The following is a 25,771-nucleotide window of genomic DNA, read 5'->3' as shown; positions in this document are numbered from 1 at the left end:
AGACTTTGGAGAAGCAGAGAGGAACCCCCAGCTCCTCCTTATCCCCTGAAGGCCTCCACTGCTTCCTGGCCATAGGACCTCTCCAAGTTTCCTCATTCAACAAATTGGGGATGCTAATGATGTACGTACATCTTAGGGTTGCTGTCAAGATTAAAACAAGACTATGCATGTAAATTAGCTGGCTCTGAGCCTAGACATAGCCTCACTGTGTGTAATCCTGACCCAGATCCAATTCCAGCCCTTAGGTCCCATTCATATCTTTTCATATTGTCCCCTTGCCCTCTGTCTACCTCATTCAGATTTGTCCTAGGTTGTCTTCGTGGCCCTCCTTCTGACAGCCCCTTTCCAATAAGGCCTCACGTTAATCTTAGATGTCCCTTATTTAGCCAACACTGAGTGCTGTGTGCCAGGCATAGGGCTGGCTCTGAGTATCTGGGGATCAATGAAGACAGCTCTTCCTAGGAGCTCGCCCAGGAGCTGAACCCCGACAGCAGGGAGGGCTTTGAAAGAGTGGGAGCTGAGGCTAGGGGCAGAGAGATAGAGTCAAAGCTTCCTAAAGAAGAAACTTTCACGTGGGAAGAGCAGTAGTGTTTTCTCTATTTTTTTTCTCTTGGTCTAAGTTTCTGAGAGCAAATCTGAAAGGTCTGCTTCAGCATCATTTGGAGCCAGGTGGACTCTGGAGGGTTCTGAGGCTTCCCTGTGAGTGAGACTGATGTTCAGGGAGCAGCTGCCACGGGGTACCTTCAGATGGGTGCCCCAGGAAGGGCGCGGGGATGCCCTTCAGCCCTTGAACCCCCTTTTCTTCACCAGCGGTGCTTTGCTGCACTCCCAGGAAAACAAGGAACCAGGAGTTTCCTGACAACTTGGAGAGAAGTCATACTTCTCTTCACAGGAATTAAAATCTTACCCACATCATTCATCCTGTATCCAAGAAAACCCTCTTCTGGGAAAGCATAAGGAAAAGAAAAGGAAAAGAAAATACACGCTGCTTCTGCTTCTGCTTCTGCAGTGCCAACGCCAGCCGTCACGTGGATCGGTGGTGGGTTTGGTGAGCTGTTGTCACAAATTATCTGGCTGTTGTGGTGTCACCTGGCCTCTGCATGGTCTCCCTCCCACATTATGCCTGATGGAAAATGGCCTCATTACTTCTGTATTTCTCCAAGGCCCTTCCTCTTTGTCTAGCCTGCATGGTGAAAGGTCAATGAAAATAAAACCAGTTTCTCCCAGAGGTCACAGTGCAGTTGTACTGTTGTTGTGTTAAGCTATGGAAACAGTGGAGAGGAAGAGAAGATCAGGGGTTGGAGCTGAGGCTGAGCAGTTTTCTTGAGGGGTTTCATCTTCCAAGGAAAGATCTTTCTGAGCCATTGAAGATGCAGGCTTTGGTAAGCACTTGAAATCCATCTCACTTCTCCCTCGTGCAATGAGGATAATGTACTAGATAAAATGCCTTTATTCTTCTTCCTCTTTGGTCTCCTCCTCCTCCTCCTCCTCCTCCTCCTCCTCCTCCTCCTCCTCTTCTTTTTTCACTTTCCTGGTAGTAGCTGTTCTTCTTGGAAGAGCAGAATCTCAGAATTCAAAGGCCAGGTGACTGAGAGAGGGAGCTGCCTATCCTTCTAACTGGTGGGCACCTGGCTGTCTGAGCCAGGGCACAGATTCCAGAGTCTCCTCGGGTTGCTGCGTCTTGGGATTTGACATTGTAACTTTTCCTCCTTACTAACCACATCTCTTCTCCTTTAATTTTAGCCCAGGACACTTTGTTGGCTCTCAGGTGGGTTTGGGGAATAACATCCTTGCACCTGCCCCTCTTGCTGAATGTGAGCATCCATCAGGGAGCTGGCTCCTTATGCTGGTGAAGCCTGAACAGAGCTGAGAAATGGGCAGTTTGCCTTCTAGCAGCCCATCCTATGACTGGTAGGTCTCATTGGCCAGTGCAGTGTTACCCCTCCATTGCCCATGGCTCAAGGACCATCCTGAGCCTCCTGCCCAGCCTTTGTGCCCCCACCTTGTTACCTGGCCCTGTAAGTCCCACCTGTGAGAGAAGGCAGCCTCTCTTGAGTCTGCAGATCTCAGGACCCTCCCTTACAAATGAGCCTTGGGGAAGGCTGTAGGCCTCTCCCACAGTCCTCAAACCCTTCCCCATCACTGCTAGACACTTACCAACCCCTCTGGACCCCAGAAGTCATTAGCCGGAAGGATCTCAGACCTAGTAAGGTGTGGAGGGTCACATGAGGCTGAACAGGGGTTACTTTGGGGGAAGGAGCACCCGTTCAATCCCAAGGAGGGAGGAAACAAGGTCTGCGCTGTAGCCACAGGTATAAGTGGGAAGGGCAGACTTCAATACTGGCTCCAAGGAATTTTCCCATTGCTGTCTCTCTGGGATGTCTTCTCTCTCCAGATCTTATTTTCCTGACATAGATCTAAACCTATTATGTCAAATGCCATCACTAAAATGACAACTGAATTATTTGTGAAGTAAAAAAAAAAAAAAAAAAAAAATTAATGCCCTGGGCAATTTAAAACCACTTATTGATACCACAAAGGAAATGTGGCCATTCCTAGGAATCACATCATTTATTCTGGAGGAGATGTTAGTTGTCCTGTCTTCTGACTCACCTCTACTCTCTTAAGACTGTCCCTAAGGGACCTCAACCTGGATATACCCCCTACCCACATCCTTGCTTCTTTGCTTCTCTCCTTCATCCTCTCCCATTGGTGTCATCAGATGAACCTGGGAGTCATCCTCCACTGTCCTCTCCTTCGGCCCTTCCACGGAACCCATTTCTAACCCATTTCTCTGCATTTTATCTCAGAAATGCCTCACAAACATGGCTTCTCTTTGCCCCTGCCTTGGATCAGGCCATTGTCATCCTTCTTTATCTGTTAGATCAGCCTCTTCCCTTGAACTCCCTGTTTGGGCCTGTCCTGTATGTTCAGCATCCCTAAAAAGATCTAAACCTTGGGGTAAAATTTGGAATTCCTGACTGGCATTCATTAAGGGCTCTTCATGCCATGCTCCTCCTCTCTCTCTCTCTCTCTCTCTCTCTCTCTCCACACTTACATCTCACAGCGACCTTTTTAGGGGTTTCTGACAGGAATTTAGTTACACAGGAATCAACTTATACAGGTAAGCCGGGAAGCCGAACAGGAGACTCGGGGTGAGGGAACTTGGAGATGAGTCATGCGGGAGGCTGCCCCCCTCCCCCTCTAGAGCTTAGGAGCTGGAGACCACCCTCAGCCATGGAGGAGACCCAGTCACTGTTGGGATGCTGCCCAACTCCAAGAGATGGGAGAGAAATACTCTGGCTTCTCCCTCCACATTTCAATGTCTTGACAGTGTCTCTTATTATCCGAATCTAGCCAGAAGCCAGGGAGCATTGGGGGCCAACCCTCACCCCACGTGGTGATGCAGACCAGGGCAGGGGAGCAGAGAGTGGACCTGAGAACCGACAGGCAAATAACTGGCATGTTCCCTTAATTCCACTTCACCTACAGTTAATTATCAACCATTCCAGAACTTTTATGATATCCTCTGAAAAATTCTTTTATCTCCTTCATGTAGAAAATGTTTCCCCACTTCTTCAAGACCAGGTGAGATGTTTTCTTCTCTGTGAAATCAGCACAGACACTTCAGAAAGCATTAGCTACCCCTCACCTGGGCTCAAACAGTTCTTTTGTGGTACTTGCTACAAGGGTGTTATAATGCATCATTCTTGTGTCTGTTTGCCTCTGCTTGACTTGGAGACCCTCCAACAGCAGATGTAGTATCACAGATCTCTGCACTCTTGGGACCCAAACCAGGACATGTGCATGCTGAGTCCATGGAGGGATGTATAAATGAGGTTGCTTTGTGGGGTGTCTTGCTCAAGGTTGCGTAGCTGGTGAGTGGCAGAGCAGGGATGGAGCCCAGGTCTCTGGGCCTGTGCCATTTTCACTCTGGAATTTCATCCGTAGTAACTAGTAACTCCCAAGAATGAGATCTTGAAAACTCTGGAAGCATAGCTCCTGGCCTTATATCTTACAAAGTCTGAAATGATTTATAAAAACATTCTTTCATTCATCTAAACAAGATGTCTGGGGTCCTGTGGAAGTAGTGTGGACAGACAGACAGACAGACCTACTTTTCTTTTTTAAAGAAAAGTAGACAAGGACCTACTTTTCTTTTTTAAACCTGAGACTGAATTCTGCTAGATGTGTGTCCTTTCTGTTGTAACTAAAACCTAAACTCCTGTTGCTTCAGAATGTTAGACTGCTCATTATGTGTTCCCCAAAAATGAATCAGAAGTAATTTGTAAGTAAAGAACTTAAATCCTGACATCTACAGCTTTGCCTTTGGAATATCTAGAAAATTCTCGAGAAAAAGATGCAGTAATTTATGAAGCTAAAAAATGAGGTTTATAAGGCATATTGTATGTGTTTTTCTGTTGTCTTTTTAGGTTTGAGTAAATAACTTTCAGCAGGAGGCCCACACTGTGAGTTCCATCAATGGCAGGAAAAAGGCACTGTTGTTTTGTTTTGTTTTTTAATATTTAAATTTTAGTTAGTTAACATATAGTGCAATATTGGTTTCAGGAGTAGAATTCAACAATTCATCACTTACGTACAACACCCAGTGCTCATCATAACAAGCCCTCTTTAATACCTATCACTCATCCCTCACCCACCTCCCTCCATCAGCCCTCGGTTTGTTCTCTGTTGTTAAGAGTCTCTTGTGGTTTGTTTCCCTGTCCTCTTCCCACCACCTTTCCATATGTTCATCTGTTTTGTTTCTCAAATTCCACATATGAGTGAAATCATATGGATTTCTCTTCCTCTGACTTATTTTGCTTAGCATAATACATTCTAGCTCTATCCATGTCATTGCAAAAATTTCATTCTTTTTGATGGTTCAGTAATATTCCATTGTATGTATACACACACACACACACACACACACACACACACACACACACACACATCTTCTTTATCCATTCATCAGTTGGTGAACATTTGGGCTCTTTCCACAGTTTGGCTATTGTGGTGCATGTACCCCTTTGAGTCTGTGTTTTTGTATCCTTTGGGTAAATGCCTAATAGTGCCATTGCTGGATCATAGCATAGTTCTATTTATAGTCTTTTGAGGAACCTCCAGTCTATTCTCCAGAGAGAGAACACCCCACCAACAGTTCAAGAGGGTTCCCCTTTTTGCACATCTTCACCAACACCTGTTGTTCTCATGTTGTTAATTTTAACCATTCTGACATGTGTGAGGTGGTATCTCATTGTGGTTGTGATTTGTATTTCCCTGATGATGACTGATGTTGAGCATCTTTTCATGTGTCTGTTAACCATCTGGATGTCTTCTTTGAAAAAGTGTCTATTCGTGTCTTCTTCCCATTTCTTCACTGGGTTATTTGGTTTTTGGGTGTTGAGTTTGCTAAGTTCTTTATAGATTCTGGATACTAACCCTTTATCAGATATGTCATTTGCAAATATCTTCTCCCAAGGAAAAAGGCACTGTTTACTCCAATAGGGAGGTATACAAGCCCTGATAGTGATTTTGATGACTTTTCTTTTCTTATTTGTGAGAACTGAACTCTTTTTACTATTCCTGTTACATAAGCTATTATACCCAAAGGGGAAAGATTTTAATAAAATGTAACTCTTATTTATTTCCACTAAATAGCTGCCTGGGAATGACAGAGTACTCACTGGAAATGTTCAATTAATTAGAGAAATATATTTGTTAGACAAAGAAACAGCAGCCCTCATAGTTCTATTATTGGGACTGTCTTGTGTCAGAGAACAAACACCTTGAATTGATTCCATTTTGGGGACTGGTCATGCGCCCGAAAAAGCTTCAGAGGCGGGAGACAGACCCTGCCCTGGGAGATACCACAGTTCAGTTTATATACAAGAATACTGTCCAAAAACATCTAGTGCCTATGGTGTAGCAAAACATAAGTGCTTATTTTTAAAAAATATCTAATGAGATAAAAACTCAATTTCATAAGAACAAATACCGGGCAAGATAACAGATTAGAGAGTGCACAGGGTCAGTAGATGACCTCTGCGTGCTGACTACAGCTGAGCAAGACACAAAGGTGGGGAGAGGGAGCATGGGAGCGTGGGGCATCGGGTCCTCAGGACTCTGCTGGTCAATCAGCAGGGGCAAGGAGACTGTCTGTGAGGTCACTGTGCTGGGCCGCCCAGCACAAAGACTGACAAGACATGGGCCCACCCAGCAGCCTGATAGAGCAAGGGCCCCGGGGGTGCTGGGGCAATTCTTAGCAGGAAAGCAGCTAATGGGCTCTTACTTAGTTCAGGTATGTTCGGGCACAGAAATTGGCAAATTGTACAAACTGGCCTCCCTGAGACCCTTTCCGGGGATCTGCATGAGCAAAACTATTTTCATAATACTACTAAGATATCATTTGCCATCTTTACTCTGCTTTCCTGAGCATACAGTGGTGTTTTGCAAAAGCTTCATGATGTGTGATTCTGTAATACACTGCACATGGGAGAATTGGATATGAGAGCCCAGCTATCTTCTGTTAAGCCCAGAGATGTGTAGAAATGTAAAACAATGCCACTCTTCTCACTTATTTTTTTTGTTTTGAAAAATGGCTATTTTTCATAAAAATGTTTTATGTTAACATATAATTGGCTCATTATCTTAAAGTGAATTAATAAAGAAGTAGACATTTTTAATACTTATTTATTTTTAAATTTATTTTATTTTATTTTATTTTTTTATTTGAAAGAGAGAATCTTAAGCAAGCTCCATGCTTAGCACAAAGCCCGATGCAGGGTTTGATCCCAGGACCCTGGAATCATGACTTGAGCCAAAATGAAGAGTCAGATGCCAACCGGGTCCCCCAAGAAATATATTTTTTTTAGTTTTCAGTTTTAATCTCAAAGTGATAAATATCAACAGAGAGAACCCACATAAACAAAAACTCGGGGGTCCTCAATTTTTTAAGAGGCTTTATTTTTTAGAGTGGTTTTAGATTCACAGCAAAATTGAGCAGAAGGTACAGAGATTTCCTACAGATCCCCCAGCCCCACACATGCACAGCCTCCCCATTGTGCATGTATCCCCCACCAGAGAGGTGCATTTGTCACAGCTGATGAACCTACATTGTTTAGGGGAGGAAAAATAATTTTCCCTCTACTCTTCTGAGTTCTTAGCTGAGACCCCTGTGGTAAAAGACAGATTAGCAGGAGAAAAAACAAACAAGTTTATTAACATATATAACTCATGTATGCATGGGAGATACCCAGGGAAAAATGGATAGCTCTTTGAGGTGGCTTGGAATTCAGGATTCATTGTAAGAGGGAAAAGGGAGGGGGAAGAAGGCTTTTTAGTGGGGAGTGAGTGATTTTTAGGAAAAGATGAATGATCCCTTAGAAGAGTTGTGATAGTTTGTGACCAAGTTTGTCTGGGTATCACCTTCTAGTTTCTTCTCCTGTGATGAGTTACTCTTTCCTGGTTGATGAAACTTCTGGAGAGATGGTTTATAATAATTGAGTTTCTCTTGGAGGATTTGTCCTTAGTCAGATAAGGTGTTGTTTTAGGACAAATGTAGAATATGTATCTACCATTATGGTATCATACTGAGAGTTTTCACTGCCCTAAAAATCCTGTGCTCCACTTATTCAACTCTCCCTGCCTCCATTCTCCCCCTGGCAAACACTGATCTTTTTACTGCCTCCATAATTTTGCCTTTTCCAGAGTGTTGTATAGTTGGAACCTTACAGTATGTAGGCTCTTCAGATTGGCTTCTTTCACTAAATAATATGTATTTGAGATTCCTCCACATCTTTTCATGGCTCAATAGCTCATTTAAAAAAAAAATTATGTTTATTTATTTTTGAGAGAGGGAGAGTGTGAGTGAGGAGAGGGGCAGAGAGAGAGGGAGACAGAATCTGAGGCAGGCTCCAGGCTCTGAGCTGTCAGCACAGAGCCTGATGTGGGGCTCGAACTCACAAACCACGAGATCATGACCTGAGCCAAAGTCAGACGCTGAACCAACTGAGCCACTCAGGCACCGCTGTAGCTCATTTCTTGTTGGTGCTGAAGAATATTATGTTGTCTGGGTGTATCACCATTTATCCATTTGCCTACTGTAGGATATCTCGATTGCTTCTAAGGTTTGGCAGTTAGGAATAAAGTCCCTATAAACATCCGTGTGCAGGGTTTTATGTGGACATAAGTTTCCAGCTCCTGTGGGTGAATACCAAGGAAGGATTCCTGGATGGTAAGAGATGTTTAGTAAGAATCTGCCAAGCTGTCTTCCCAAGTGTTGCATCCCCACCAGCAGCGAGTGAGAGTTCCTGTTACTCCACATCCTCACCACTATTTGGGATCGACAGTGTTGGGGTTTGAGGCTATTCTACTAGTTGAGTAGTGGTATCTCATTGCTTTTCTTTTTTAATGTTTATTTATTTATTTTGAGGAAGAGGGAGAAAGAGAGGTGAGTGGGGAGGGGCAGAGAGGGAGGGAGATAGAGAATCCCAAGCAGGCCCCATGCTGGCAGTGCAGAGCCTGATGCAAGGGTTCATCCCACAAACCACAGCATCACGACCCGAGCCGAAATCAAGAGTCACATGCTTAACCATGTTAGTGGACTGAGCCGTCCAGGCACCCCTCTCATTGTTGTTTTAATTTGCATTTTCCTGATGACATATGACGTGCAGCACCTTTTCATGTGCTTCTTTGTCTTCTTCCCGGGTGAGGTGCGTTTTGGAAAACAGTCCTTTATCAGATGTGTCTTTTGAAAATATTTTCTCCCAGTCTGTGGCTTGTCTTCTCGTTTTCTTAACAGTGTCTTTCACAGAGTAGGAAATTTTAATGAAATCCAGTTTATGAATTCTTTCTGTTATGGTTTGCATCTTTGGTGTTGTCTCTAAAAAGTCACGGCCATACCCAAGGTCATCTAGGTTTTCTCCCTTGTTGTCTTCTGGGAGTTTAAAAGTTTTGCATTTTACATTTAAGTCTGTGATCCATTTTGAGTTACTTTTTGTGAGGGCGTAAAGTCTGTGCCTGGATTCTTTTTTTGCATGTGGATGTCCAGTCGTTCTGGCACCACTTGTGAAAAAGCTGTCTTTGCTCCACTGTATTGCCTTTGCTTCTTTGTCAAAGATCAGTCGACTGTATTTATGTGTGTCTATTTTTGGGCTCTCTGTTCTGTTCCATTTATCTGTCTGTTCTTTCACAACTACTACACCATCCTGGTTTTATAGCTTTAGAGTAAGTCTTAAAGTAGGGTTGTGTCAATCCTCCAGTTTTGTTCTACTCCTTCAATATTGTGTTGGCTATTCTGGGTCTTTGGGTCCTCAGTTTTTAAGAGTCTAAAGTGGGGGGGGGGCGGGGAAGGGAGGGTCCTGAGACCAAAAAGTTTGAGAACTGCTATTGTAGAGAAAGATGGACACACAGATGAGTGTATTAAATTTTTTGTTAGGAAAGAGGATAGAATGTGGTGGAAGGGAACTCAGACTGAACTCAGACTACATCTTAACTGCCCTCTTTTGGGAGCTGAGCAAGCCCGTTGCTTTAGGGTACATCTCTGAGAGTCCAAATTTAGATGCTTTGTGACACAGACATGAGCCTGGTCTTAGGAGAGAATCCTAGATGGGCGTGGGACATGAGTTGTTGTCTTCCCTTGGGACCAGAGAAGTCAGGGCCGATTAGGGAGGTTTGGAGTTGGTTTTTCCATTTCTCTGAGAGAAAGGTGAATCTTGGGGATTAGGGTTGTGCATGTAAATCAAGTACTATGCCTTTTCACCTTCATAATTAAGGCTTGTGAAATCTCAAGAGTAAGCCCTGTTAAAAGGGGAACAATCACATCTTGTGCTGTTTACCTACCACCCTTGAAGTTCTGCAGGAAACGTAGAGAGGAAAAGGTGGGGCTTTGGTCTCAAACCCCAGGATTAAAAAAAAAAAAAATCCCCTGTTCTGCTGAGCTGGGCTCCTCCAAAGAGAAAGCTTTATTAGCTGAAAGAGACCAGTTGCTTACTCTGCTCCATTCATGGCGGCCACACCCCATATCAGCCCGCTCCAGCGGGGGGAGAGGTCTGCAGCTGACTCAAGCCGAGCTGGGTGTTGGATGGCACCCATCTCCCACCCGCACAGTCAGGCCGCGCAGCTGCTCTCAGGCCCAGTTGACTTCATCAGCTGCAGGGAAATCTTGAGGGATCTCAAGAGCAAGCCAAAGCAAACAAGCCTGAAGGCCAAGCCTTCCTGTTCCCTAGCCATGTGGAAGGCTGTCACCTCCAGGGACCACCCTCGATTGCCTCCCATCCTTTAGCCAACTGCCAGACGCCCTGGAAGCACCACTCCCCACACTGTGCCAAAAGTGACAGTATTCTTACTCCAGGGGAGGCAAGGCTTGCCTTGAGGGGAGGCAAGGCTGTTGTTAACCTGGGGACCACTGGTGGGTTCAGAGGGTCCTTAAAGGTCCCGAGACCAGGTATGTGTGCTCTTTTCGGGGGGGAAGGTCTAGAGTTTTCATCAGATTTCAAAAGTAGAGAAAATCCTTATAAAAAGTTAAAAGGATCACTGTGCTAGAGAGCAACACTAGTTATAACTGTCCTGCTGAAGAGTTTCAAAGAGTCCTTCCAATAATAATAATTCAACAAAGAGTTGAGTTCTCCATGCCTGGCTCAGTGCTAAGGGCTGGAGACACAACAATGAATAAGATCGGATGTGACCTATGTGTCATTGAAGGGCACAGATATAAATGAAATACACAAATGCATGTCTAATTCATTTACTTGTTTATTTATTAATTTATTATTTTAAAAAGTTTATTGATTTTGAGAAAGAGAGAGAGAGAGAGTGCAAGCAGGGGAGGGGCAGAGAGAGAGGGAGAGAGAGAGAGAATCCAAGCAGACTCCACACTGTCAGCACAGAGCCCCACGCAGGGCTTACAGCCACAAGCCATGAGATCATGACCTTAGCCAAAATCAAGTCAGACACTTAACCAATTGAGCCACCCAGGTGACCTGCATGTCTAATTTAAAATCAAATGCGGTTCTGAATTTCAGAACTTGATTCTATGACACATAGAACAGTGGATGTTTAGTTTTTGTTTTTGAATGTTTATTTCTGAAGAGGTAATATACTCATGTTCAAAAATTCAAAAGAATTATACAATGAAACACACTCACCCCTGGCCACCCACCTACCATTATTCCCTAGCCTCTCCCTGGAGGCCATGCATGTTTTATAGACTGATGAGTGGGTGTTCTGCTATTAGACGGAAGGAGGGGAGAGGAGGGCGGAAAGGAGAAAACTTACCTGAGGATATGATGCTTGAAGTTTGAAGCATGAATGTGAAGGGAAGAAGACTGCAAAGGGTTAGGGGAAGCATTTAGATAGAGGCAATAGCTTATGCAAAGGCCCTGTAGCAGGAGACAGCTTGATGTATTAGAAAAATGAAAAGAAAGCCTATATGGCTGGAGTGCAGAAAGCAAGGGGAGGAGAGGTCTGGGATGCTGCTGGGTGGGGAGCATGCAGTCTTGTAGCTCTCTTAGCATTGTGGACTTTCCCCTAAGATCCTGGGAAGCCACTGAATGATGAGAGGAGAGAACCTTCAATCATACTTGCATTTTGAAAATGCTATTCTGGCTATAGTATGGAGAATGGATTGGACGAGAGAGCAGTCAATGTGCTTATTTAGTGCAGGTGAGAAATGATGTGACTACATATATTGCAAGAAATGTATTGGTATAAAAGGTTCCTGCTTCTGAAAAATGTTGACACAGTATTTGTTTCAGTTCTCTCAACTGAGCAGAAGAAAATTCCATAATAAGAGTTTGCTTAGAACATAGTTATTTGGTCCGAGCATGTGGCCAAACTGACAGGATAATTTAACATCTGTAAAAGGTTGATGGACGAGGGGCTGAAGTCTCATAAAATCTTGCTACAAGTCTTTTGGTCCAGCCTCCCTCCTGACCACCCCCGGAGACATCTCCCCTGTGCAGGAGCCCTCCAGTGGCTGGAGGTAGTCACTGTTGTTACAAAGTTATAACAGAATGACCCTGTGGGTGACAGTGCACTAGTTAGGAAACCAACTACTACAACACCTGATGGCTGTAGTTGTTTTGGTATTTGCACACGTAACTTTCCTTCTCTTGACCCCCCTCCCCCAGAATGGCTTATTCTGAGGAGCAAGGAGGGGTCCCCTGTGGTTTCATCCGCCAGAATTCCGGCAACTCCATTTCCCTGGACTTTGAGCCCAACACGGAGTACCGGTTTGTGGAACAACTGGAAGAACGTTACAAATGTGCCTTCTGCCACTCAGTGCTTCACAACCCGCACCAGACGGGGTGCGGGCACCGCTTCTGTCAGCACTGCATCCTGTCCCTGAGGTGAGTGGGCAGGGCCTGCAGCTCTGGCCAGACCAGGCGTGGCTGTGCCTGGGATGGAAGTGTCGAACGTGGCCACTCGGCTGTCATCGTGGTTTTTGGAATTGCTGTGGTTGGCCGCAGAACCGCGAACGCGAGGAGGGGCTCTCCCAGGGGCTCTCTCTGAGACCCTGAGGAATAACCTTTTTTTTTGGCCTCTCGCTCATTGATAGTCACCTTTTTTTTCCCTTTAAAAAAAAATTCAATTCCTAGTAACTTCTTTTGAATCCATGTTTAATATCTAATATTGTACAGGTTGGAGAGTTCTATCTAGAATATGGACAATTATAAAATCAATTTCAAAATTTGTAATTTTTCTGTATTTAAGACGAGAGCACGTAAATGGCACTGTAGGGCTTAGAGAGGAAATATATTTCTCCTGTATGTTTGAGAAAATGTGAAGTCTTTTTCAAGAAAATCTAAGAAACATTATAATCCTACCCGTGAGGAAAGAGGGCCTCATTTACTCTTTCATGCAGTGATTTACTGGTAACTAGGGATTTCCAGATTGGATCGCTGTAGTAATTTATCTATGCTGGTAGCTCTGAAAGTAAGCCTTGGGATCCATATTTGTTTTATGTTCTGCTTAAATCAGCAAGAATAATAAGTCTGATGGTGTGAAAAAATAATAAAAAATGAACGATAAGTAAAAAGATAAAAAAAATTCAAGCATAATTAACGTACAGTGTTCTGTTAGTTTCAGGTGTACAATGTAATGATTCAACAATCCTCTACATTACTCATGGCTCATGATAGTCACCTTTTCTTGACATTCAGACCACATGCGAGGCAAACCTTGATGCACAGTCTGTGTTGGGAAGGACCTGCATCTCACAGGGGTCTGTGTAGTTGCTGCTCCGACTTTTCCTTGCCTTAAGGCAGAGGTGGTGTCGCATCCAGAATGGACCTCTCTGCAATGGATGCTGTCCACTTAGGGCAGTGGGAAAACCTGGGTCATACCATTTTGAGGGAGAAGACCAGGGAAGCTATGGAAGCAGGCTTTGGGGTTTTTTTTAGGGCACTAAGTAAGTTGTTTCCTACCAAGCTTGGAAAGAGGGTTATTACAGCACATTCTCGTTTATTCATGGGTTTGTCTATTCAGCACCTGTGTGTTCCAGGCACCTTGCTAAACTAAGCTTCAGTGTACAGAGAGGAAGAGCTGGAGGTCAGTGTGGAACGGGACCCACTCTCTGCCCTCCAGAACGCTCCAGTCTAGTGAAGAGACAGGTTGTGGCACAGTGTGATAAGCAAAAGACTGCCGTGGGAGCACCGGCAGGGGGCATTTAACTCTGTCTGGGGGACTGACTATTTGACCTGCATCTTGGAGAATGAATGGGAGTTTTTTGGCAGACTGGGAAGGTGCTGAAACTGCAGTGGGAGGTGGGGGAGAGACACAACCCTTCTTGGGGGAGGGAGCAGCAGGAGGGAAGATAGGGCCAGGTCTGTTCAGGGGAGCTGAAGGGGTCAAGCATGGCTGGAGTGCTGGGGCTGCTCTTGGAAGAGTGTTTGAGGTCAACTCTTAATTCCAGCTCTATTTTTATTTTTCTCTCCAGAGAATTAAATGCAGTCCCACTCTGCCCTGTAGATAAGGAGGTTATCAAATCTCAGGAGGTAAGAAAATCACCGCTTTGGTTTAGCGGCTCTCTGAGTGATGGAGAAACCAGTGTCCTGGGTTGAACTGGATATAGAGGTTGGAGCAGTAGAGCGGGAGAGGGGGGCCTTTCTTAGAGTCCACTTTCCTCTGGTGTGGGGTCAGGCCAAACCCTACTCCTACCACTGTTTCAGAGGCTTATTTGGGTCTTTATTGATGCCTCTCCCCCTGCCCGCAACCAAATTTCTACTCTGCTCCCTCCTGATCCCCTTCCAACACCAGCTCCAGGTACATTAAGTTGCTTGGAGAAATTAAACATCCTGTTTCCTGGAATTCACTTTCTCCTCTAGTTAATTTCTAAAACTTCCTTTTATTATTATGTCTAACAATAGCTTTATTGAAGTATAATTCATATGCCATAAAATTTACCTTTAAAGTATATGTGTTTCTTGGAAAATAATAACATAAAGTAAAGTGTACATGTTTCTTGGGTGTATACTTCGGAGTGGAATTGCTGGGTCGTATGGTAATTTTGTTTAGGGCCATAATGGTAACTTTATGTGTAATATTCTGAGGAGCTTCTTCAGATGATTTTTCAAAGCAACTGCGCCATTTTACCTTCCTACCAGCAGACTGTGAGAGTTCTAATGTCTCTAGATCCTTGCCGAAAGTTGTTAATGGCCATCATTTTGATTACAGTCTTTCTAGTGGGTACCTGTTTTGCTTTGCATTTCTCTAATGATTAATGATATTAAGCATCTTTTCGTGTTTTTGTCTATTTGTGTATCTTCTGGGAGAAATGCCTTCTCAATTTCTTTGCCCATTTTTAGTGGATTATTGGTCTTTTATTGTCGCGTTCTAGGAGTTCTTTATATATTCTGGATACAAGGCTCCTGTCGAATGTATGATTTGCAAATATTCTCCCATTCTATGAGCTGTCTTTTCACTCTTGGTGGTATCCTTTGAAGCATGAAAGCTTTTCATTTTGATGAGGTCTTACTTGTCTTTTGTTTGTTTTGGTCACTTGTTCTTTTAGTTGCATCTAAGAAACCATTACCTAACCCCTGATCATGAAGATTTTCTCCCTTAAAACTTCCTTTTAAGGTGGCTCAGTCAGTTGAGCATCTGACTTTGGCTCAGGTCATGATCTCGCAGTCTGTGAGTTCGAGGCCCACATCGGGCTCTGTGCTGACAGCTCAGAGCCTGGAGCTGCTTCAGATTCTGTCTCCCTCTCTCTCTGCTCCTTCCCCCGCTTGTGCACGTGTGCTCTCTCTCCCTCTCTCTCTCTCTCTCTCTCTCCCCCTCTCCCTCTCAAAAATAAATAAACATTAAAAAATAAAAAAAAAAAAACTTCTTTTAAGCTCAGTTTTCTTCCTCTACAATTCTGTTACAGGACGTTCAAGCATCACCTCCTCCAGGAAGCTCCCTGAGCACTGGTCTAATGTACATGCTCCTTGTCTATGCTCTTATGTTGTGTTTTCCAAATGCCTAGTAGAGGACAGTGCCATGCTTGTGTTTGCCTCATGCAACCAGGGGTTGACATACTACAACATGAGATATGTTGAGACAAATCCAGCCTTCCACCTGTTTTTGTATGGCCCATGAGCTGAGAATGGTTTTCACATAAATCATTGAAAAAAATCCAAACAAGTGTACACAGGAACTCTGTGCTACTTTTGCACATCTCATGAGCATGTAAACTATTTCAAAACAAAAAAATATTTTATTAAAAAATTTTTTTAATGTTTATCTATTTTTGAGAGAGAGACAGAGACAGAGACAGAGAGAGTGAGAGTTTGAGCGGGGGAGGGACAGAGAGAGGGAGACACAGAATCTGAAACAGGCTCCAGGCTCTGAGCTGTCGGCACAGAGCCCGATGTGGGGCTCGAACTCACAGACCGCGAGATCATGACCTGAGCCAACGTCGGATGCTTAACCGACTGAGCCACCCACAAACCCCAACAAAAAATTTATTTTAAAAGTCAAAAGAAGAATAACGTTTTGTGACATGTGAAAATTATATGAAATTTACATTTCAGTGTCCATAAATGTTTTATTGGAACACAGCCAAGCTCATCCATTTAAGTATTGTATGCAGCAGAGTTGAATAGTTGCAAAAGAAAACATTGCATTGTGGCCTGCAAAGCTGAAAATACTATCTGATCCTTTATGGAGAAAGTTTGCCAACCCCTGGTGTGTGCTGAAATAGCAAGTCCTCACAGCTTCAGTGACAGTACCTGATGACTAATACAAACTTTTATACTGTGACAGGAAGCTGAAAGCGTCACCCTCATCCACAGCCCACCTTCTGACCTTTGAGCATATGAGGTCAAGTGCACCATGAGATTCTCTTGCAGCCTACTGTGCTGAGCATTGAATTTCCTGGCCTGTATGTTCAGTGGCCTGTTGGAAATACGTATCTGAAAAAGCCTTTTCTTTTATGGTGGCGAATCTGATATTTCCATTCCAACCACTGTCTGGAAGTTTCCACCTGACTTTTTTTTTTTTAATGTTTATTTATTTTTGAGAGAGAGAGAGAGAGAGAGACAGAGTGTGAGCTGGGGAGGGGCAGAGAGGAGAGGGAGACACAGAATCTGAAGCAGACTCCAGGTTCCCAGCTGTTAGCACAGAGCCCAACACGGGGCTTGAACCCATGAGCAGTGAGATCATAACCTGAGCCAAAGTTGGATGCTTAACTGACTGAGCCCCCCAGGGGCCCCTCCACCTGACTTTTGAGATGTATCTGAAGACCAAATTAATCATAGTTTCATTCACATTGCTCTGAAGCTTTGGAGTATATGAGACCTGTTGTGTTTCTCTTTTAGGTGTTTAAAGACAATTGCTGCAAAAGAGAAGTCCTGAACTTATATGTGTATTGCAAAAATGCTCCTTCATGTAATGCCAAGATTATTCTGGGGCGATACCAGGTGGGTGTTACTCATGACCAATATTTGCTTTGGCTATCTTTCCAGTGGCATGTATTGAACACTTTTATGTGACAGTTACTGGGCAAAGCATGATAGGGGGTTCATTGGGTTGCCCTCAGAGAATTCCTGTCTAGCAATACAGTTGGCTACAGTGCAGCACTCCAAGAGCTAAGTGTGGGTGAAGAGGTCCATCTCATATGGAATGCACGGAGGGCATACTATATGTGCTAGACCTACACTGTGGGCTAGGGGTCATTGACCCAAAAGAGAAGCTGTGGGACATGCTGAGCAAAAGGACATGCCAGTTCTGGGGAACTGTAAAAGATTTGGGGTCCCCAGGGTGGGAGCCAGGGCAGTCTGCACAAAGACACGTTTGCAAGGGTCCCTGCCCCAAAGCATTGGCAGATGCTGGTGGGTGTTTCCAGCAGCTGTGGGCCCCAGCCCGTTGGTTTATGATCCGAGGCATATAACATAGAGCATAGCAGAACTAGGATGTGATTTAAAGGGGAAGTGTTGGTGTGAGCTGCAAACACACAAGGTGTAGGAGTAGTGAAGGGGAGTTTCTCTCACATGGAACTGCCCTACCTGGTTCTTCCAGCCAGCTGGGGAAGCTCGATAAATGGGAAGCTGGAAATGTGGCTGTGCCATGGCAGGCCCGTATCAGGTTTGATCACACTGTGCAGGAATAAGAAGCGGGCATCTCTAGCTTCCAGAGAATTGCTTGGGGGCTGCTGAAATTTTGCTCTCCCACCCACATCTTTTGGAACACATTTCAGGTGATTCAGCCTTTTCTCCACCTTGCCTCTGAACCCCCCGGGCACTGAGCTTATAAATGAGTAAATGATTTCCTTGTTAACCCCAGGATTTCTTTGGAGGTTCACTGAACTTCTCCTGGGTTGATAGGCCCTGGAGCAAGGCCTCTTTTCCAGCTTTGTTGTCACTAAGGCTGAAAAGGAAATGAGGCTCAAATGGACCATCCATCCATCAGCTTTTGTGACCAGATCCGCACTTTCTAGAGAAGAGTGGCTGGTGTCTTTTCACCTGTTTCTTTTGTATTTCCCCTCATTCCTGCCTCCCCCCACCACCACCCTGGCTTCCAAAGGTGAGGTGAAGGTTCTCAGGCAGGAGAATCCTGATGGATGTTCACTATTTTGGTGAGAGCGGAGGGGTAGCAGCAGTGAATTTTGGAGAAGATACGGATTTCAACGGTCACTATTTGTTTCTTATTACTAAAGGTAAAGGAGAGTAGCTGTAATATTTATTTACCTCCTGTAGAAAAACTGGTTGTTTTTCTCCTTCAGGAAGGGGGTCAGCAAAGTGTTTCTGTCAAAAGCCAGTCGGTAGATTTTTTAGGCTTTGCAGGCCATACAATCTGTGTATCAGCCACTCACCTCTTCCATTTCAGATGGAAAGCAGCCTCTGGCTGTATGTGAACAAATAAATATGGCTGTTCTCCAGAAAAACTTTATTTACAAAAGCAAGTAACAGGGCAGATTTGGCCCACAGGCCGGAGCTTGCCAACAGTATTGTAAGGGATCTTGCTGGGAATAACATCAATAGGGTTTTGATAACTTGTTAGCATCACAATAACTTGCAGTGATCCAAAGCATTTATTAAGATATATCTCCTGCTGGGGGCACCTGGATGGCTAAGTGTGTTAAGTGTCCAACTTTGGCTCAGGTCATGATCTTACAGTTCCTGAGTTTGAGCCCCATGTCAGGGTCAGCTCAGATCCTGCTTCAGATCCTCTGTTTCGCTGTCTGTCTGCCCCTCCCCTACTAGCTCCCTTTTCCTTTCTCACTCTCAAGAATAAATAACCATTCAAAAAGAAAAAAAAAGATATACCACCTGCTTTTCAAAATTGATACCATAAAGAATACTGGAACGAACACTGTCCATGTTATTGTTGTCTCGTATTCTGATTAAGAACATTTCCTGACTAACAAGCTTGACCACTCCCAGCTTCTCTTGGGCCTGTGATTCTGGTTTTGTTTTTTTTGTTTTTTATTTTTTTTATTTTTTTCAACGTTTTTTATTTTATTTCTGGGACAGAGAGAGACAGAGCATGAACGGGGGAGGGGCAGAGAGAGAGGGAGACACAGAATCGGAAACAGGCTCCAGGCTCCGAGCCATCAGCCCAGAGCCGGACGCGGGGCTCGAACTCACAGACCGCGAGATTGTGACCTGGCTGAAGTCGGACGCTCAACCGACTGCGCCACCCAGGCGCCCCCTGGTTTTGTTTTTTTTTTCCCCATCTGCTTTTTTTGACCACTCTGGAACAGCTCTCTCTCCCTCCCCTTTCTTCCTTTAATCCTTTTCCTTCCTTCATGTACTTAGGATATGTCCCACTCTTACTTGCTCTTTCCCTCCGTCCCAGCTTTTACCATCTGCCATGCAGAGATTAGTACTTGGTGCTGGCAGTGGGGATGGAGGGTGCACAGAAGAAATTAAAAATGCCCTTGCAGGACTGGTAAATTACTCAGCAAGCCTAAGGAAAGTGTTTAGGAACTACCCTGCAAATTCGGGCATGTTACTAGATAATCTGAAATAGACTCAGCTTGCTTCCTTCTTCAGCCATCTTCCCTGTCCTCCTAACCCCTACCAAACAAGGCTAGCCATCACAGCCTCCGTCTGGGCAGCCCCATCTGTGCCCTCTCCTCTGCAGCCCTGTCTGCCCAGCTGCCCCCAGTGTCCTCCCTCCCTCTCTAGGCTTCCAGCTGGCTCCCCTCCCGCTGCCCTGGTCAGCGGGGCCCACTGGCCTGTGTTATCTGTTGCAGGACCACCTCCAGCAATGCCCGTTTCAAGCCGTGCAGTGTTCTAATGAGAACTGTCAGAAGCCAGTCCTTCGGAAAGATCTGAAAGAACATTTGAGCGCATATTGCCAGTTTCGAGAGGAAAAATGCCTTTATTGCAAAAAAGATGTGGTAGTAATCAATCTACAGGTAAAGAAAGAAAGAGAAAGAAAGAGACAGAGGAAGAAAGAGAGAAGAGAGAAAGAGAAAGGAAGAAAGAAAGAAAAGAAAGAAAGAAAGAGAAAGAGAGGAAAGAAAGAAAGAAAGAAAGAAAGAAAGAAAGAAAGAAAGAAAGAAAAGTAAGAAAGAAAGAAAAAGAAAGAAAGGGAAAGAAAGAAAGATTGTCTTTTATGGGACTAAATTCTACCTGAGTGGTCACAGTGAATTTATTTTTGTACAGAAATAGGTCCAAAGAATTATCTTAGAGTTCTGTAAAAAGCCGAAAACCTTGCTGGTAGGACACTACTCATTTATCATTGGTGAAAGCACTGTTTGAGCACCTACTAAGTGTGATTGTGCAAGGAGCAGTGCTAGGTGCTGGGTCATGAGGAGGTGACGATATTGTGTCCTCAGGGTGCTTCAGTCCATCTGGAGTGGCAGGATGTAGGCAGAAAGAGAGTGTGCTGCACTTTTCACATGTACCAGAGGAGCCATACTGATGACTCACAAAGTTTGCCCTCAGTGAGTCCTGCGCCCTCTGACCTTCTTTTGGAATATTTGGAAAATTGAATTAATTTACGTGAAGAAAGCGGCCATCTTTATTTAGTCCTTTTTGGAACTAGGCTGTACCTTCCTGTAGAGGGCAAGCCACATAACACAGATCCCCAGAGACCTATGCATAAACCCTGTGAGGCCATAGTAGGGAACCCTGGGAAGCGCAGTTTGGCTCTGTTTCATCACACTTTCTCTGTTTCAGAATCATGAGGAAAACTTGTGTCCTGAGTACCCAGTATCTTGTCCTAACAAGTGTTTGCAGATGATTCCAAGATCTGAGGTAACTGTAAATGATTCTCTTAGATTTTACGTAAGGTAAAGTTTTAGTAACCAATGTGGTATGTGTTTGATAAAATCCCACAGGCAGAAGCCCAAGGTTTAAATAACCCCACGACAGCCATATCTCTGTGTTCCCTTCCCTTTTCCCTGAGAATTCTTCTCGGTTTTTACCACAGCTCTCCTTCTGCCAGGCCTCAGCATGGCTTTTCCCGTTCTGTTCCCTCCCTTTTTCCCAAGCCACCCTTGGTCCCCTGCACGCTGCAGTTCTATCAGGCAGTTGGAGAACTGGTGATGAATTTCTGTGGCGTGAGGCTGTCTGTTTCTTAGGTGGATGAACACCTCGCTGTGTGTCCTGAAGCTGAACAAGACTGTCCTTTTAAGCACTATGGCTGTACTGTAAAGGTATGGAATGCCGTTTTGTTTCTGCCCCTGCCTTCTACTGTATCGTTTATTTGGCGGGCTTATTTCACTCTTTGATTCCATTCAGGATGCAGAAGGACATTCACTTTGGAGAACTTTTAGACTGGCAATTTCAGTCAGGGTTCTCCAAAGAAACAGAACCAATGGGAGATACATACCTACCTATACATACAGAGACTTACTTTAAGAAATTAGCTTATGTGACTGTGGGAACTGGTGAATCTGATTATTTGCAGAGCAGACCAACACTGTGGAAACTCAGGCTGGAGTTTCTATGTTGCAGTCTTGAGGAGAAGTGCTTCTTTTTTTTTTTTTAATTTTTTTTTTAACGTTTATTTATTTTTGAGACAGAAAGAGAGAGAGACAGAGCATGAACGGGGGAGGGGCAAAGAGAGAGGGAGACACAGAATCGGAAGCAGGCTCCAGGCTCTGAGCCCAGAGCCCGACGTGGGGCTCAAACTCACGGACAGCGAGATCGTGACCTGAGCTGAAATCGGACGCTTAACCGACTGAGCCACCCAGGCGCCCCGAGAAGTGCTTCTTGAGGAAACCTTATTCTTTCCTCTTAAAAGGTGGTTGGATGAGGACTTCCCACATTACGTAGAGTAATCTGCTTTACTTAAAGTCAACTGATTTGTAAATGTTAATCTCAGCTACAAAAGTTCCTCACAGTAACATCTAGATTAGTTTTGACCAAACAACTGGGCACCGTAGCCTAGCCAAGCTGACACATAAAATTAACCATCATTGGGGCGCCTGGGTGGCGCAGTCGGTTAAGCGTCCGACTTCAGCCAGGTCACGATCTCGCGGTCCGCGAGTTCGAGCCCCGCGTCAGGCTCTGGGCTGATGGCTCGGAGCCTGGAGCCTGTTTCCGATTCTGTGTCTCCCTCTCTCTCTGCCCCTCCCCCGTTCATGCTCTGTCTCTCTCTGTCCCAAAACTAAATTAAAAAAAAAAAAAAAAAAAAACGTTGAAAAAAAAAAAAATAAATAAAATTAACCATCATGGTAATTATTTCTAATTCAGACTCCACTGCGTCTACCAGATTTTGAGACTTTCTGGAGTCATCCTTCTGATGATTATAAATCTCGGTTTTATGGTACCCCTTCTATTACCACATATTTTGAGATGGAATTGATTTGAAATCATGTTTTAAAATGTATTGGGGCGCCTGGGTGGCTCAGTCGGTTAAGCGTCTGACTTCGGCTCAGGTCATGATCTCAAGGTTCATGAGTTTGAGCCCCGCATCAGGCTCTGTGCTGACAGCTCAGAGCCTGGAGCCGGCTTCGGATTCTGTGTCTCCCCCTCTCTCTGCCCCTCCCCTGCTTGTGCTCTCTATCTCTCAAAAAATGAATAAATGTTAAAAAATATATATTTTTTAAATAAAAAAATAAAATGTATTTTATTACCTGTTAAACACCTTTAAAAATGTTATTTAATCAATTTATAAAATATACAAAGAAAAGAAAGTTTGCTTTCTACCTCATTTTAACAGATTCTTGATGGATCAAACTTTTAGGCATTAAGATATACCATGCACTGTATTGTTTCATACTTTGTGTACATCTAAAATTACTCCAAATTAAAAGTTTATTTTAGGGGCACCTGGGTGGCTCACTCGGTTGAGCACCCGACTCTTGGTTTTGACTCAGGTCATAGTCTCATGGTCTTGTGGGTTCAAGCCCTGCATGGAGCCTCGCACTGACAACACAGAGTCTGCTTGGGACTCTCTCTCTTTCTCTCTCTCTGCCCCTCCCCCACTCACTCTGTCTCTGTCTCTCAAAATAAATAAATAAACTTTAAAAAAAAGTTTATTTTAAAAATCATAAAAAATACTAGAAGAAAAGGTGAGTGGATTTTTTTATTCTTGATATAAAAGTCTTTCTTAGATGACTAACACAAAACCAGGAGCTGTAATTTTGATGTTTAACCACAAATATTTTAAACTTTTATATGATTTTTAAAAATACCATAAGTAAAATCAAATGGCAAACCACAAACTGGAAGTAAATATTTACAACATATGACAAGACAAAAAAGGATATTTTCCTTAATATATTAAGAATCATTACAGTAGGCATAGGAATATATGAGTAGTTTCAGAAAAAAATTCAATTGACTAACAGATGTAAGAAAAGACACTCAGTCTCACTCCTAAATGTATATTATAACAAGAAATATAACTTTCACCATCAAATTGACAAAGATTAAAACAACTTACAATATCCCAACTTTTTCTGAGGATAGTTTAGTTATATCTATGAAAAGTGAGGGGCACTTGGCTACCTTAGTTGGTAGAGCATGTGACTCTTGATCTCAGGGTTGTGAGTTCAAACCCCACGTTGGGCATAGAACTTACTTATTTTTTTTTCTTTTTTTCTTTTTTTCTTTTCTTTTCTTTTCTTTTCTTTTCTTTTCTTTTCTTTTCTTTTTTGAGAGAGAGAGAGAGGGTGCAAGTGAGCAAAAGGCAGAGAGAGAGAGAGAAGCAGGGGTCACCCAAAGTGGGGCATGAGCTCACCTGACGTGGGACTTGAACTCATGAACCATGAGATAATAACCTGAGTGGAAGTCAGATGCTTAACAACTGAGCCATCCAGGCACCCAGAGCTTAGTTTAAAAAAATAAAATATAGGAGCACCTAGGTGGCTCAGTCGGTAAAGCGTCCAACTTCCACTCAGGTCATGATCTCATGGTTTGTGAGTTCGAGCCCCGCGTCGGGCTCTGTGCTGACAGCTCAGAGCCTGGAGTCTGCTTCGGATTCTGTGCCTCCCCCTCTCTCTGCCCCTCCCATGCTCATGCTCTGTCTCTCAATAATAAATAAATGTTAAAAAAAATTTTTTTTAATAAAAAAATAAAATACAATAAAATAAATTTTTTGTTAAAAAAAAAATAGTGAGCCCATACAGTGGCCTTGTAATTCTATTGCTAGGAATTTATCTCACAGAAATTCTTTCATAAGTATGCAATGATTACACGCATATACAAACCCTCACACAAAGCTGTTTATGTAGCAAAAGACAACAAAAAACTAAAAACCTCTAAGTCCATCACTAAAGTACTGGCTATATAATTTTTATTATATATTATAATATATTATTTATATTTTGGAATACCATGTATCTGATAAAAAGAATGAGGTATGTATTTTTAAAAATTAAATATGGTTATGATCTCATTGAGTTAAAAATGTGTATATATCTTCACTGACTCTGGTGAGTGAGAGACTTAGCAAATTGGATGCGGTGCTGGAAAGAAGAGGACTTTTGCTTTTCATTCTATATCTTGCTGTATTGTTTCACATGAGCATCCATTTCTCTTTTTTTTAATTTTATTAAAAAAATTTTTTTAATACGAAATTTATTGTCAAATTGGTTTCCATACAACACCCAGTACTCATCCCAACAGGTGCCCTCCTCAATGCCCATCACCCACCCTCCCCTCCCTCCCACCCCCCATCAACCCTCAGTTTGTTCTCAGTTTTTAAGAGTCTCATATTTTGGCTCCCTCCCTCCCTCCCCTCCCCCATGGTCTTCTGTTAAGTTTCTCAGGACCCACATAAGAGTTAAAACATATGGTGTACGTCTTTCTCTGTATGACTTATTTCACTTAGCATAACACTCTCCAGTTCCATCCACGTTGCTACAAAAGGCCATATTTCATTCTTTCTCATTGCCATGTAGTATTTTGTTTTAATGTTTATTCATTTTTGAGAGACAGAGAGAGACATATCATGAGAAGGGAAGAGGAAGAGAGAGGGAGACACAGAATCTGAAACAGGCTCTAGGTTCTGAGCTGTCAGCACAGAGCCTTACGCGGGGCTCGAACTCACGGACTGTGAGATCATGACCTGAGCTGAAGTCAAATGCCCAACTGACTGAGCCACCCAGGTGCCCCTACATTTCTCTTATTTTAAGAACCTATTTTAAAAAATGCATATTGTGGGAACCTTTAAAAAAAATCATTGGAGTCCACAGATTTTCACATATCAAACCAGTGACAGTCTTGGCTACAAAAAGGATAAGGTTTACCTTTTTAGTGCATGAAATATGGCATTGCTTTCCAGCTCTGAAAGGAATCTTCCTAATAGTTAGGCCTAAACTCCCAGTTGGGCTGTAGTCTAGACCTTCCAGGATGAAAAGGAAGAAAAGGAGGAGGAAAGGTATTCTCTAGAAAAGGGGCCAATCCTAAACTGAAGGAAAATTGTTGATAAATGTATGCTTTGGTCCACAGATCACCCAGAACATCTACCATTTGCTTTTACTAGTAATATAGGCAGTTTGCAATTCGGTATTTTAATCATCAGGGAAGAAGTAACCCTTTATTCTTATAAACCTGTTATTTGATTTTGAGGGCAACAAATTTGCCTGGGCTGAAATTACAATCAGGTTGCATGCCTGTGGCCTTTGATAGAAGACAGCATGGAAATGTGTGCTTGGTAGGAGAGAGAACTAACCTAGGCTTGAAACTGATCTGAAGCTAACCTGCCAAAGAGATAGGTTTTGTGTGGGAATAGTTGACAGAGGATAACTACACTTGACCCACGGTCACACATTCCCAGCACAAGGAAGGAAATCCGCATTGAAATTTTGACAGTGGCCCGATTCTCTGTTTCTGTAAGTTTAAAATTGTCTCATGGGCACTGTAGAATCCTGTGGCTGGGAAAG

At 43.5% G+C, this 25,771-nt stretch overlaps 1 protein-coding gene across 3 annotated transcripts in view; it reads left to right on the top strand.

The window, feature by feature from the left end:
- Positions 1-25,771, top strand: part of TRAF5 (TNF receptor associated factor 5) — a 51,544-nt gene that overhangs the window by 16,099 nt on the left and 9,674 nt on the right. Inside the window, exons 1-7 of one of the 3 annotated variants that reach the window (XM_058701956.1) lie at positions 811-1,911; positions 12,132-12,350; positions 13,940-13,997; positions 16,803-16,904; positions 19,682-19,846; positions 20,613-20,690; positions 21,017-21,091. In XM_058701956.1, the coding sequence (XP_058557939.1) occupies positions 12,133-12,350; positions 13,940-13,997; positions 16,803-16,904; positions 19,682-19,846; positions 20,613-20,690; positions 21,017-21,091 (696 nt within the window). In that variant the 5' untranslated portion in view covers positions 811-1,911; position 12,132. Of the gene's footprint in view, positions 1-810; positions 1,912-12,131; positions 12,351-13,939; positions 13,998-16,802; positions 16,905-19,681; positions 19,847-20,612; positions 20,691-21,016; positions 21,092-25,771 lie in introns of those variants that run through there. The other 2 variants (XM_058701954.1, XM_058701957.1) reach the window with 2 other exon arrangements.

This window comes from Neofelis nebulosa, chromosome 15 (assembly GCF_028018385.1).
Source record: "Neofelis nebulosa isolate mNeoNeb1 chromosome 15, mNeoNeb1.pri, whole genome shotgun sequence".
NCBI lineage: Eukaryota > Metazoa > Chordata > Mammalia > Carnivora > Felidae > Neofelis > Neofelis nebulosa.
This window is presented reverse-complemented; position numbering and strand designations above follow the sequence as displayed.